The sequence below is a fragment of the Terrapene carolina genome, unplaced genomic scaffold, assembly GCF_002925995.2.
Source record: "Terrapene carolina triunguis isolate 2854851 unplaced genomic scaffold, T_m_triunguis-2.0 Scaffold422, whole genome shotgun sequence".
NCBI classification, from domain to species: Eukaryota; Metazoa; Chordata; order Testudines; family Emydidae; genus Terrapene; species Terrapene triunguis.
The window spans coordinates 114869-129078 of record NW_020664773.1 but is presented as its reverse complement, the minus strand read 5'-3'; the positions used below and the strand labels follow the sequence as shown (position 1 = coordinate 129078).

At 61.6% G+C, this 14210-nt stretch overlaps 1 protein-coding gene across 1 annotated transcript in view; it reads right to left on the bottom strand.

The window, feature by feature from the left end:
* The window catches only part of TLN1 (talin 1), a 63918-nt gene extending 49886 nt beyond the window's left edge, over window positions 1-14032 (bottom strand). Inside the window, exons 1-12 of the mRNA XM_026658261.2 lie at window positions 13896-14032; window positions 13414-13474; window positions 12612-12716; window positions 12193-12348; window positions 11636-11737; window positions 10937-11013; window positions 4848-5028; window positions 3721-3834; window positions 3017-3125; window positions 2324-2532; window positions 2117-2215; window positions 300-467 (exon numbers count right to left, since the gene is read on the bottom strand). Coding sequence (XP_026514046.1) covers window positions 300-467; window positions 2117-2215; window positions 2324-2532; window positions 3017-3125; window positions 3721-3834; window positions 4848-5028; window positions 10937-11013; window positions 11636-11737; window positions 12193-12348; window positions 12612-12716; window positions 13414-13416 — 1323 coding nt within the window. The 5' untranslated portion in view covers window positions 13417-13474; window positions 13896-14032. The remainder of the gene's footprint in view (window positions 1-299; window positions 468-2116; window positions 2216-2323; window positions 2533-3016; window positions 3126-3720; window positions 3835-4847; window positions 5029-10936; window positions 11014-11635; window positions 11738-12192; window positions 12349-12611; window positions 12717-13413; window positions 13475-13895) is intronic.
* Between the last annotated feature and the right edge of the window lie 178 nt (window positions 14033-14210).

The following is a 14210-nucleotide window of genomic DNA, read 5'->3' as shown; positions in this document are numbered from 1 at the left end:
AGTGCATCAGCCCCAGGTCCCCCTCCCTCCCATGAAAGCGGGGCAGCAGGAGGGGCTGGAGGTACCCCGGGCCCAGCCCAGTTCGAGCGAGCAGCTGGCAGACACCGGGAACTGGCCCTGGGAGCAGCTCCCCTGGGCTGCCCCAGCTGGGCTTTCTGAGCAGCCCTGCAGAGCATGGAGCTGTCGCCTTTCGCCCTGTGCCGGCTCTGCAGCGCTGAACGGAGGGTGCTGGGCACAGAGCAGGGCAGGTGTGCGGGCAGGGGAGGGTTAAGCCACCTGGCTCCTGAGCCGGCTCTTACCTTGGTGCAGGCCACCAGCTGGGAGGTGGAGAGGGCGCACTGCGTGGCAGCCGCGATCACCTGGGTTTGCAGCGCCGAGTCCTCTGTCTTCTGGGCCACATTCTTGGCTTTCAGGACCAGCGCAGCGGCTGCGCTGGCCACGGCCTTAGCCAGCTGCATGAGCATGTCCTGGGGGGAGGCAGAGGGTCAGTGCAGGCCCCGGCGCACGGAGCTGCAGGCCAGCTGGCAGGCCCACCCAGAACCTCGTGAAATATTCAACAGGGAAACAGGAGCTTGTAGGACCGTCTCATGTAACCAGCCCCGGGGAGGGCTCAGAGCCAGCAACGCCTGCAGGCAACAACGGGCACTGCCCGCTGCGGGCCACAGCCAGTACTGAGACCGCACACGCCGCAGGCTCCGAGCAAGTGTCGCCACATGACGGGCACCACCAGCCACACTGCAGGCAGCCGCCTGCCCCTCAGCAGAACCACGGCTCTGACAGCACACAACAGACAACCACCGACACAACACGCTGCAATCGACAATCCACATCCCCCCAGAGCGCTCCGCATGTGGCACATGGCAGCCGGCAGGCACGGGCCACGAGGCCCTGTCCTTGCACACATGGCCAGCCCTACCACACCGCACACTGCCCTGGCAGTCCAGCTCCCTCACCCAGAGCCCCTGCTACAGATGCTCCGGCCCCGGCAGGCCTTACCTCCCTTGCTCCTCAATCTGCTGCAATCAGAGGCCGCTTTCCCCCGACCCATCACCAGTTCCAGCCACAATCACAAGCCAGGAGAAGACATGCACCAAGCTCATTAGTTCCCAGTCCCAATCACACCCGGATTAACGGTCTGCAGCAGCAGCGACCCCGACAGAAGAGTGCGGGAGGCAGGAAGTGGATACACTCGGGTCTAGCTGCTGAGAGGCAGAGCCTGGCAGATGGAGGTCAGGCTGGGGCTCGGACTCTGCTCCCCTTGGTGTCTGTCTGAACAGCTACATGCCAGTCACTGCGCCTGACCCAACCCCTCGGCCTGCAGCACAGACGAGAGCCTCAGGGCCTAGAACGGGAAGTCCTGAGAGCGGCTCAGACAGGCCGGTCCTATCACTCTCAGCCCCTTACTCCCTGCCTGTCTCTAGCGCTTCCCTTCATGGACTCCTGCAGCCTCCCCTTGCCTCAGCTCCATCTCCCCTCTGCTCTGCGCCAGTCCCACTGCCGGGTGCCCCCAAGAGCACGACATCCGTGCGGCCCCCATGCCAGCTTGAGCCCAGGCAGGAGGGCTCTGCTGGCTCAGGAACAGCCAGTCCTGGGGGAAGAGGTGGGTCCACTGGAGCAGAGGGGACTGTGGGGGAACAGTGATAGGGATTTGGGGGCGCAGGGCAGAGCTGTGAGTGGTCACTGGAGCAGAGTGACCTGAGTGCATGAACTTCCGAGATTCAGGGACAGGAGAAGCAGATTTTGACAAGTTCCCTTCCCAAAGAACCCAGCTGATTGTGTTCCCGAGAGGAGGGCTGGGAGCCCCTGGACTCCCCCCTCTTTACCGTCTTTGGCTCTGAGGTGGGCAGGGTCCGAGCGCGGCGGCTCTCTGGGATCTGCACGGGAATCCACAAGAGAAGAAGCGTTACTCCGTGGAGGCTCTGGCTGGGGGCAGGAGCGGCCCTGCCCCCCGTGTCTGGCACAGCAGTCGTCCACGGGGCCCGGGCTGGGGCAGCCCACACCGCCTGCCCCAGCCTCCATGCTGGGAGAAGGGACCCGCAGGACAATCCTGGGAAAAGGACCTGCTCCCATTAGCGTTCATCCACCCCGTCCCTCCCCTGGCCAGGGCTGCGCTCACCTGGAACCGAGGATCCGTGTCGCTCTCTCCAATCTGCTGCAGCAGCTCCCCGCTTGTCTGGCCCACGGAGCCGGCCGCCTGCAGCAGGTTCTGTCGCGGCTGCAGGGAACCAGGGCAAACACATGATCAGGCCTCGGAGCCCCACCCCGCTGCTCCCCTGGCCCGTCACCCCCTCTGTCCCTCTCTCCTCCCCTGCCCCACACTCACCTCGGCACTGGCTGGCTGTGCCGTTTTCAGCAGGTCTGAGACAGCGCTCGCCAGGTTCTTGGCAGCCTGCAGGAGCTGTCGCCCATTCCCCCCTTCGTCCTCCATGAGCGCGGCCAGCAGCTTCACACCCTTGGACATCTCGGTCAGGTTGGAGGAGATGGTGGTGACGGCGCAGCCCACGGCCGTGTAATCCGTGTCGGCCGGGTCCCCTGCGCAGGGAGGAGGCAGGAGTAGTGGGAGCAGCAAGGAGCCCCCACAGCCCAAGGAGACGGAAGCACCAAGCCTGCCCCAGCTCAGTGACTGCCTGGCCCGACTCCCCTGCCCGTCCTGGAGCCCAGGGGGCACAGCCCAGGCCCGGGGGTGCGCTGGACTGGGAGGCCGGTGCCACGGTGGGAACTGTGTGATACACTCACATTCAGAGGGAGAGCAGCAATGCAGAGTGGGGGCGAGGCAGGGGGAGCCCAGCTCTTCGGGACCCAAGAGGGGCACAGGGCAGAGAGCACTGGCGGCAGGGCAGGGGGCTAGGATTTCTGCTGCGTGGGGGCAGTGTCCGGGGTCCAGCCAGCACTGGGCCTTGCTGGGGGAAAGGGGCAACAGTCTCTACCCCAGGGTCCAATCTTGGGTCACACCAGTCGCAGAGGTCCCAGCACTAGGCGGGGCAGGGTGCCCCTGCAGCCCAGCCCCAGGACACACCTGCAGTCAGGTTCACCACGGAGGCAGTGCCGGCAGTGATGGCGTCCACCTGTGAATGGATCTCGTGCTTCGACTCGTCCATCTTGTTCTTGCGCCAGGCTTTGGAAGCCTGAAAGAGCGAGAGCAGAGTCAGCCCAAGGACCCCTCAGCCCCATCTGTGAGCGGGGGGGGCAGCTGTGAGCAGGGGGGGGTGGGGGTGGGGGTGGGACCCACCCCCACCCCCAGGACAGCTGGTGCCTCCACCCCCAGGACAGCTGGTGCCTCCTCAGCCCCTCCCTGAGCTCAAAAGAGAACCAGCCCAGTTCATGCAGGATAGGTCCATCAATGGCTATTAGCCAGGATGGGCAGGGAGGGTGTCCCTAGCCTGTTTCCAGAAGCTGGGAATGGGCGACAGGGGATGGATCACTGGATGATTACCTGTTCTGTTCATTCCCTTTGGGGCACCTGGCACTGGCCACTGTCGGCAGACAGGATCCTGGGCTGGATGGACCATTGGTCTGACCCAGTCTGGCCGTTCTGATGTTTGGGGGCTGGGGCCCCTAGACCTGCTCCTCATGGGACAGAACTCCTCAGGGCGGGAGTCACTCCCAGCGACCTGGCCCCCTCATCCCTGGGGACAGACAACCTCCCAGAACAAGGTCCTCCCCAACAACTCCATACCCTTCCCCCAGGCTGGGGAAGGGAGGGGGCATTCGAACACTCACGGCGTCCTGCCCAAGGGGCGGCAGCGTCTCAAAGTCGTCCAGGGTGGCCTGCGCCGCGTGCACGGCCTGCATGCTGGAGTTGATGGTGCCAGTCAGGGCCTGCTGGGCCGAGGTCTGCAACACACGAGGGGGAACTGGGCTAAGGGCCCTGCAGGGGCTGAGCGCCCAGTCTGGTCCCTGCCCCACCCAGCACTAGGTGGGGGCTATGCTGACCCATGCAGAGGGGCAGGAAAGCGGTTGCCGAGGCTTTGGGCAGGTGTTTCTGCCAAGAGGACACAGCCAGAACTGCATCCAATGCACGGCATGACAGCCACTCCACAGCGATGGGGAGGGAACACGGCCTGCCCAGAGCTCCCCAGCTGAGCTGACCAGTGCAAGGTGCCTACAGGTGGCCCTGGGGTCCAGCTGGGAGCCCAATGAGGCCTTCCCAGACAAGGCCAGCACCTCTCGCCAAGCCCTGGGCAAAGCCCAGAGCCAGGGCCCCTAACTGGACAGATCTAACAAGGAAAGATCTGGAGCTGTGTTTGACACCTGCCCGGAGGGCGACGTATGGGACCACAGGCAGTTCAGGGCAAGCCACATCTTGGGCCAAAGGAGATGCACGAGGCTGGTGTTGGCAAGTCTGTGTCCTGCCTCGCCCACCCCGCCCTCCATGAACACAGCACCAGCTGAGCAAGGCCCCGGCTGGGGTTGGGGGGGGGGGGGGGGGGGGGGAGGCGCCCCCCCCCGGGGCCAAAGTGGGGTGAGGCTGGAAAAGCCCCTTGCCGCACATACCGCTGCAGGGGCCGCCAGCCTGGGCAGGGCGAGACGCCACAGGTGCCGACAAGCGACTAGCAACGCTGAGCTGGAAGTGGTGCACAGCTGCCGGGAGCTCAGGCTGAAAGGAGGACCCAAGTCACCATGGACAGGGGGATCCAAGAGTGGCTCGGAGGGAATGGGGCAGGGCAGAGAGAGATGGGAAAGGGGTCTGCACTGGGGAGGTCTGTGAGAACGCACAAGGGCAGCGTGCCAATTAACTCGATGTGACGGACACCCAGCCCAGGGGAGAATGGCCCATCCCCACACGTTCCCCTCGACTCAGCCAAAGGCGGGCAGAGCCAGCTGTCTGCGGCAGAAGCAGCTCTTACCAGGGGGGGCATGTGCCCTCGGTGCATCTGGCCACTGGTGATCTGCTGCTGCGCCTGTGGCATTGTGCCAACCTGGAAGTTCTCTGGCCCGCCGGCCCCTGAGCGCATGATGGCTGGCAGGGCTACTGAGCCGTGCTCCACCTTGCCCACGCGGTTAAACTGCTGCTGCAGAACAGTCGACCTGCAAGAGAATCAGCACCACCAGCTACAGCTCAGCTCTCAGGGGTTCAAGGATTCCAAGGCCCAAAAGGACCACGGCACTCAGCAGGTCTCACCCTCGGCACAGCACAGGCCAGAGACCAAGCCTGAGCTAGAGCAGGTCTTTCAGAAAAACATCCGATCGCTTTCAGTATGGTCAGGGATGGAGAGCCCAGCGTGACCCTTTGTAGATGGCTCCAATAGCTAATGACCTTCCATCAAACTTTACACCTTCGTTTTACTCTGAATGCGTCTGGCTTCAACTCCCAGCCACTGGATTGAGTTACACCTTCCTCTGCTAGACCGAAGAGCCACTATTACAAAAGCGGTTACCTACCTTTCCGTAACTGGTGTTCTTTGAGATGTGTTGCTCATGCCCATTGCATTCTAGGTGTGCGCGGCCGTCGGAGATTTCTACCTTAGCGGTATCTGCAGGGCAGGCTGAGGTGCCCACCGGAGTGCTGTGCTCATGCGTTGGTATATCGGGCGCCGCCGGCTCTGTGCCCTCTCAGTTCCTTCTTACCGGCGACTCCGACAGAGGGGCAGGAGGGCGGGTCATGGAATGGACGTGAGCAACACATCTCGGAGAACAACAGTTACAAAAGGTCGGTAACCATTTTTCCTTCTTCGAGTGCGTGCTCATGTCGATTCCATTCTAGGTGACTCTCAAGAAGTATCCTCGGAGGTGGGCTTGGAGCTCACAGCTAGCGGCTTGCCACACTGCTCTACCGAAGCCAGCATCATCCCGGGCCTGCTGGGTAAGTGCGCAATGGGACGTGAACGTGTGGATGGACGACCAGGTGGCCACCCTACAGATGTCCTGGATCGGCACTTGGGCTAGGAAAGCTGCCCACGAGGCCTGTGCCCTGGTTAAATGGGTGGTTACAATCGCTAGACGGGGTACCTTCGCCTGATCGTAGCAGCAGCAAATTCAAGCAGTAATCCAAGAAAAAATTCTTTGAGCAGACACTGGACGACCTTTCATCAATGCACTGCAGGGTGTAACCTGACGATATTATGTCGAATACCCAACAGTCGCAACCAGGCTGCCCAGAAGGGGCGCAGACAGTTGAGGAAAGAGTGGGAGGGTGGCTCCTGGGATGTGACTGGGGCACTGTCCTCGAGCGCACCCTCAAAATGCCTGTTCCTGGCTCCCTAGGCCTCTGGAAGGGCCAGGCTGGGCAGATGAACGGGAAGATGACCGGTGTCGCCGCTTAGACCCCTTGTTTCTGGCCTTTCTCCTGTAGGTGCTCAGCCGCGGAGTCCCCCAGGACCTAGACTGCAGGAGTGGAGGAGGCGGAGGACAGAACGGCTTCCTGGCCTGGGGAGGAGTGTGCAGGCCCAAGGAGCGGAGGGTGGCCCAGGAGTCTTTAAGGCCATGGAGCCGTGTGTCCATGAGCTCGAAGAAGAGCCCAGCCCCCTCAAATGGGAGGTCCTGAATGGTGACCTGCATCTCCCGGGATAACCCGGAGGACTGTAACCTGGAGCCGCGCCTCATCACCACCGCAGAAGTGCCAACCCTGGCCACCGAGTCTGTCGTGTCCCAGGCCATCAGGAGGGCACCTCTCGCTACTGTTTTGCCCTCGTCCACCAAGGCGGCAAACTCCTGGGCTCGGTCCTGTGGGAGGCCTCCTTGAACTTGCTGATGGAGTCCCACAGATTAAAATTGTACCTGCCTGACAGGGCCGGGAGTTAGACACCCAAAATTGGAGGCTGGCCATTGAATAAATTTTCCTGCCAAACAAGTCCAGTCTCTTGGAGTCTTTGTTTTTCGGTGTGCCACTCACCTGGCCCTGCCTGTCCCTCTCATTGACAGCGGACACAACCAATGACCCTGCTGGAGGAGGCGTGGAGAGATATTCAAATCCCTTTGCAGGGGCGTAGTACGTAGAATGGAAGAGGGGGTCAGCCACAGCGACTTCGCAATCTTAAGGACCGCAGGTGGACGGGCAGCATGACCCAGGCCAGGTTGGTGGAGGGTATAACATTAAAAGAGGTTGTCCAACTCCTCCACTAGCTCCTCAATTTCCAGGTTCAGATTGGTAGCCGCCCTTTTAAGGAGGGCTTGGTGCTCCTGGAACTCGTCGGGGTGGCTGCTCGTTTGGGAGGGCCCCGTCACCGCTTTGTCCAGAGACGACGACAACGACTGCACCGCAGGGGGAGGGGCGGGTTACCCTTCCCTCTCCGGGGACGGCTCCTTAGGTGTTGGAGCCTGCTGTGCTGCCCCCGCGTCGGATTCGGCACCACGCTCCAACTTTGGGGCTGTGGTGGTTTGTCCGAGGTGGCCAGGGAGGAATAGTGGGAGAACGCCCCACAGATTCCAGTACAGCCACTGAGCGGGCCACTGCCCCTGCTGCCACGCCGCCGCCACGGATGCTGTGCCAGTCTCGCGGGTCGGCGCTGATTCACCCTTCCTCAGCAAGGGACTGAACTCCTGCTCCGACGCAGACCACTGCCCCTCCGGTGCCCAGGGCAGAACCGTGGAGGCCTGAGTCTGCCGACTGATCCTCGTCGGTGACCGGTGAGAAGAGGGCGAGGATCCGTGCCTGCTCAACAAGCGGTACTGGGGAGGCAGAGACCGGTGCCATGAACTGGAGCGATCCTGCCCCGGTGGGGACCGACGGCTGGGAGACCGTCTAGGTGATGTTGACCTGTGCCATGGCGATCTCTGGCAGGAAGCTTGCCGTTACCGAGGGTATAGGGACCAGTGCCTCGACGCCGATGTCCCAAGCCTCGTAGGGGGAGAGTATGGCGTCAGGGACCTGGGTCTTATGACTGGAGACCGAGGTCACGGTGCCGGGGCCCTAGGTGGGGCGATGGGGATCTACACCTGCAGTCCGGGGACTGAGAATACTCCACTGCCCTATAGGGTAGTCCCAGGACTGGCTTGTCCTTGGATGTTGGGGTCTTAGCCGAGTCCGGCGCCTGGTGCGACATCTGCGGTGCCGGCCCGTCTGCTTCTTCTTTAGCCCATGGGCACTTTGGGCAGCGAAGGCCCTAAGAGACGCCGGGGTCCCCTGCCACTCCCAGGAGTCAGAGGCGGATCCCTGGCTGGGCTCGGGGGGTTGGACAGCAGCTGTACCCCCGTGAAGCTCAAGGGCGGGCACGTGGCCTGACATCGGCCCTTTGCCTGAAGCCCCCTTCCCCTCTGGTGCTGGGGAGCTCTTCTTCTTTTGCTGCTTCTTAGGCACGGGCGAGAGGGAACAGTGCCGGGCGGAGCGCTCCACACCGATGCCAAAAGGTAGGAGTGGAGTCCGAGCAGGAGGGCTCCGATGCAGGACGAAGCACAGCCTCCACGAAGAGGGCCCTCAAGTGGATATCCCGCCCCTTCTGGGTTCTAGGATGAACGTTCTTACAGATCCTGCACTTGTCCTCTCTATGGGACGCCCCCAAACAGCTGTTGTGGGGGTCACTGATCGGCATCGGCCTACTGCATGAGAAGCATGCTTCGAAGCGGGGACAAGAGGCGGCAGATGCCCCACTCCGGTGCAAAGTTCCAGCCAAGACTAACTACCAAACTAACCTAGCACTTAACTTAATGGCTAACTAAATACCTACAAACCATACACAAAGAAGACAGACAATGGGTTGTAAAGAGCCGTTAACAACCAACCATGGGTAAGAAGGAACAGAGGGCGGAGGGCCTGCAGCGCCTGATATACCAGCGAATGAGCGCGGCACTCAAGGGGGTGCCACAGCTGATCCGACGGATACCGCTAAGGCAAAAATCTCCGACAACGCTGCACATGGGCGCGCACCCAGAATGCAATCGACATGAGCAAGCACTCAAAGAATGTTTGTTCCCCACACAGGTCCTTACAGCCTGGGATCAAGTCACCCCTTAACCTTCTCTTTAAGCTAAGCAGACTGAGCTCTGAGTCGATCGCTATAGGGCAGGTTTTCTAATCCTTAAATCATTTCTGTGGCTCTTCTGTAAACACTCTCCAGGTTATCAACATCTTCCTTGGATTGTGGACACCAGCACTGAACACAGCATTCCCGCACAGTCGCGCTCGTGCCAAATACCGAGGTAAAATAACCTCGCTGCTCCTAGGGGAGATTTCCCTGGCTATGCAGCCCAGGGTTGCATTAGCTCTTTTGGCCCCAGTGTCACACTGGAAGATCCTTTTCAGAGTAGCATCCGAAGAAGTGGGCTGTAGCCCACGAAAGCTTATGCTCTAATAAATTTGTTAGTCTCTAAGGTGCCACAAGTACTCCTGTTCTTTTTACTGGAAGATCCTGTTCACCTAATTATCCACCAAGACCCTCGAGTCCCTGCTTCCCAGGACACAGTCCCCTATCTTAGGAGTGTGACCTACAGTCTTTGTTCCTAGATGTAGATATGACAAAGTGGGAATATTCTGTAACATTTTTATGAGTCCTGTTTGTGCCTCAGCTTCCCGTGTGCTGCATTGTTCCCCCGCGGGTGGAAAAGGGCTGTTTGCTCTCAGAACAGGCTGAGGACACGTGTGGTTGTTGCCGAGCTGTCTGGGCCCGGTCCCCATATCAATGCAGCATCTGAGAAGACAATGGCAAATCCAATCGCTGGGACATTGACACCGAGCACCCAAAGCCCCAGGGGGATCAGGATTTCCCACCTCTCAGCAGGGAGGCTGAGCACCATTCCCCAGCTGGAGAACAAGGGACTGGGGAGGAATGAGGTGGGGAATCAGAGCTGGCAGCTGGGAGGAGCCGGGACTCTCACCAGGAGTCTGACAAAGGAGATCAAAAGAAATGGGTTCCCTACAGCGTGGCTGGGCGCTGGGCTGGCCAGACTGGAGGATGCTCCAACCGTCAGTTCTCTGGGCTAAGCTAAGGGCTCCTTGTGCTGTGAAGGTGACTGACAGACCCAACTGTTCTGGCAGCGCTGGGTGAGGGTCACTGCAGATGCTGGGCGAGGTGCATTAATCCCTGCGGAGTGGACAAGTCTCCATCAGGGTTTATCTCAGTGGGACTCGCTAACCAGAGCTCACGGGGTGGAGCGGGGGGCTGCAGGCCCAAAGATCCAGCCTAAGGAGGTGGTGAAACCGCATGGCTGACCCTGGAGGAAGAGTGAGACCCTCGGGGGTCTGGCCCGTTGACGGGTTCCTCCTAGAGACTGTTCCGAAGCCGGGGCCGTAGCACCGACCCTGTGGGTCCATGACAGTACACATGTACATTTAGCTGTATTAAAACCCATGCTGTTTGCTTGTGCCCAGTTACCAAGTGATCTGGATCGCTCCGTATGAGTGACCTCTCCTCTAGGTTATTTACTGCTCCTCCCATTTTGTGACATCTGCAAACTTTATCAGGGATGATTTTATGTTTTGTTGCAGGTCATTGGTAAAAACGTGAACTAGCATAGGGCAAAGCCCTGGTCCCTGTGAGACCCACTAGAAACACACCTGCTCAATGAAGATTCTGTATTTTGAGATCTACCAGCCAGTTTTTCGTCCATTGAACGTTAGCCGTGTTAACTTTGTATTGCTCTCGTTTTTTTTAAATCAAAATGTGTTGCAGCACCAAGACAAATGCCCTATGGGAGTCTAAGGACATCTCATCGACACGGTCACCTTTGCCACGCAGGCTTGTAATCTCATCGAGTTAGTCAGACAGGAGCTATGACCCTCCTTTAACTCTTTAGTACTCGAGTCCTGTACCAGCCACTCCATTACCTTGCCCAGGTTCGATGTCAGGCCCACGGGCTGGTAATCGCAGCTCTGCGGGGGGGGCGTTCTCCTGTCCCGCTCCCCACGGCTCAAGAAGCTGGCAGCCCTCACATGCAGTCCCCCGCTCACACTCACTGTCGAACAGCCGACACATCTGTCGGTTTAGTGCTCTAACCCCCAGCCCACCGAGGGACTGAGTTCTCCTTCCCTGGAACCCTCCCCGCCGGTTGCCCAGAGCCATACTTCTTTGGGGACACAGAGTCTTCCAGCATGGTGGACTCTTCATCCCCCTCCATCCCAAAGTGGTCTTTGCTCTTTTTCTGTGGGACACCGAGAGAGAGAGAGAGAGAGAGACAGACCATTAGCCAGCATCAACCCCAAGGGAGTCCCCCAGAGGAGGGTACGGAGACACGGCCTTGGGACAGGCCCAGCATGGCTTCCTGTGCCCCCAGGGCTACTCCAGGAGCGGAGCCCTGCCGGGGGCTGGTTGAGGAGAACCAGGAAGATACTGGGATCACCCCTGTGACTGCAGGGGGGAGGGTAGGTGCAGGGGAAGCTGCTGCCCTCCCTGCTTGATCCCATGCAGCAGGCGCCCGAGGGGGGCGGGGGGGGGGCAGCCACAGCTCTGCTATTCCTGACTCCTGAGCTCTAAACCGGGCACCCCCATGCTACCCCCGGGCTGGGCCGGCCTCAGCCCCCACCCACCTACCCTCTTTGCTCCCTGCAGCAATGTGACTCCTTCCAGCCCATTGGCAGAAGCGCAGCAGAACGGGAGCCATTCCCTGGTCGTTCAGCACAGCCTGTCCAGCTGCCCCCCCATGGCAGCACTGCCCCCTGCTGGCCACGCTCTGCCCTGTGCATCCCTCCCGCACAGCCTCACCCCCCACGTGACCCGTCCCCTGCACAGCCCCACCCCCTGCGACCGCTCCCGCACAGCCTCACCTTTTTCAGGATGATGTCAATGTAGCCAGCGATAAGCTGGGCGATCTGCTCCCCCTCCGTCGTCTGCACTGAGTAGTACCCGTCCTGGTAATCCCCGAAATCCTACAGCGACAGGACACTGGGCAGCACCGGAACTGGCACCTGCTGCCCTGCCCAGCTTGCACCTTAGCTCCATGCCAAAGGTACTGCTCTGCCCCCAGGGAACGCATGTGCCTGGGGGGGAGGGGACCCAGAAGGCAAGGAGAGGTGTGGGAGGCACGGCTTGGCCAGAGGTGTTGGGGAGGGGCAAGAGTCCAGGTCTTCCCCAGGGGAAGCTCTTGGCAGACGTTCCCCAGCACAGGAGGCTGGTGTGGTCAGGGAGGGGCAGGCTGGAGGCAGTGGTGGAACAGGAGAGTCAGTGGGGAAGGGTACTGGGGGGCAGGCCCTTACCAGGGTAAATCTCTTGGGCGAGGCAGCCCAGCCCCAGAGGCTGGTGTGGTCTGGAAGGGGCAGGCTGGAGGCAGTGTGTGTGTGTGTGGGGGGGGCAGGCTGGAGGGTGCTGGGGGACAGGCCCTTACCAGGGTGAAGCTCTTGGGCGAGGCAGCCCAGCGTTTGATGTTGGTGAGGTTCCACTCCTGAATCACCTCCTTGGTTTTCTCGTCCACACGCATCACACACTCTTTGGTGATCCCCAGCAGCCGCGGCACCAGCTTGTTCTTTCCCTTCATCTTCTCCTAGCACCAGGACAGGGAAGGGTTACAGCTGCCCCAAAGCCAAGCCACCTCCAGGGCCCAGCTCCACCAGCAGGGCAATGTCCCATCAGCGAGGGGATAGCCCCATGGGCCCCACCCCGCTGGATGATGCCCCAGTGATGAAGGAAAGAAGAGAACACGTGAGCAGAGGGGAGGGGAGGGGTGATGGGGGGTCGCCCGGACACCGATAGCTGGAGGGGTGGCAGGGACAGGAGGCCGGGGCGCGTGGGGAGCCGCTGGCTCACCTTGACCAGGAAGAAGGAGACTCCGTAGGTTTTCAGGGAGCGGGCGAGTTTCACGTAGCGAACTTTGGCCTCAATCTCGCTCATGTTGCCGCAGTTCTTGTGAGCCTGAGAGAGCAGAGCCCATCACCCCAACGCCATGGCTCCCTCCAGGGTGCCCCCCTGCCTGTCGTCCCCTCTCCTCCCCCCGCTCCGGGCCACCCCCTCACGGCCCTCCCAGCAACCGGGGCCCCATCCGGCCCTGCCAAACACCACCCTCGTCCTGCTCTCTCCAACCCTGCCTTCCGCCAGCCCTCCATGAACCTCCTGACAGCAGCTGTGCTCGCCAGCCTGAACCACTAGCCAGCCTCTCCTGCGGTGTATCCCCCGCCCCTCCTGGCGGGCGTACCCCCGCCCCTCCCCCCGTTATGGGCCCCTCCCGGCAGGCGTACCCCCGCCCCTCCCCCCGTTATGGGCCCCTCCCAGCGGGCGTACCCCTGCCCCTCCCCCCATTATGGGCCCCTCCCAGCGGGCGTACCCCTGCCCCGCCCTCCGTTACGGGCCCCTCCCGGCGGGCGTACCCCCGCCCCGTCCCCCGTTACGGGCTCTCCCAGGAACTACCAGGCCTTCATCCCAGCCACAGCCGCACATCACATGACCGAAGCTCCACATGCCCCATCTGAGTGGCCGCCCCAGGCTGCTGGCTCCTCTCCTGGGCCTGGGCCCTGCAGCCTTGGGAGAGGCGAGGTCCTGGCTGTGCACTGGCCAGGTGAACAGATCCCAGGCCAGGCCCAGGCCCAGCTCTACCCCAGCCCTGCACACTCACCATGAAGATTTTGCGCTCGCCTTTCTGCTTGATGTACTCCTTGGGCAGGAAGTCCTTCAGGCTGCAGGGAGAGCAGAACCAGCTGTTACCGGCAGAGCCTGGCGCAGGCCCGCCGACCCCAGCACGGGCCTGGGACAAGCCCCAGTGCCAAGGCCTGGCATCAGCCCCCGCAGGAGCCCCAGGCAGGTCATTAGCAGGGAGTGAGTCCTTGGGGCATGGCGGACATGGGAGAGGCTGGAGAGAGGAACCGGGGTCCTGCAGCTCAGGGCTCCGTCAGGACCCTCATCCCCGAAGCAGACCCCTCCACACTGCAAAGGTACCCAGAGCCCGAACGGCTGCAGCCCCAGTTCCCGAGAGGGGGCTCCCTGGAACGGGGTGTGGCAGGGAGCAGGCCGGGGGCTCCGCCCTCACAGTAGTGCTGAGCCGAGTGCCGCATTGGGGGACGGGGGCGGCACCTCGGTGGGGCTCCTTGGGACACTCACTCCAGAAAGCCCGGCTTGTGCTTCTGCTCATTGTGGGGTCCAAACTGGATCTGACACTGGAACCCAGCAAACTCGCAGGCCTTGTCGAAGGAGACAGGGTGGGAGCCATTCAGGATGTCATCACGAGCCTGCGGGAGAGAAGGGTGAGTCTGGGGCACTGGGCCAGGGGAGGGGGAGGGGGAGCCACACGCTGGCTGGGGAGGAAGGAGAAGGGATGGGGGTCACAGGCTGGCTGGGGAGGAAAGAGAAGGGATGGGGGTCACAGGCTGGCTGGGGAGGAAGGAGAGGGGATGGGGGTCGCACACTGGCAGGGGG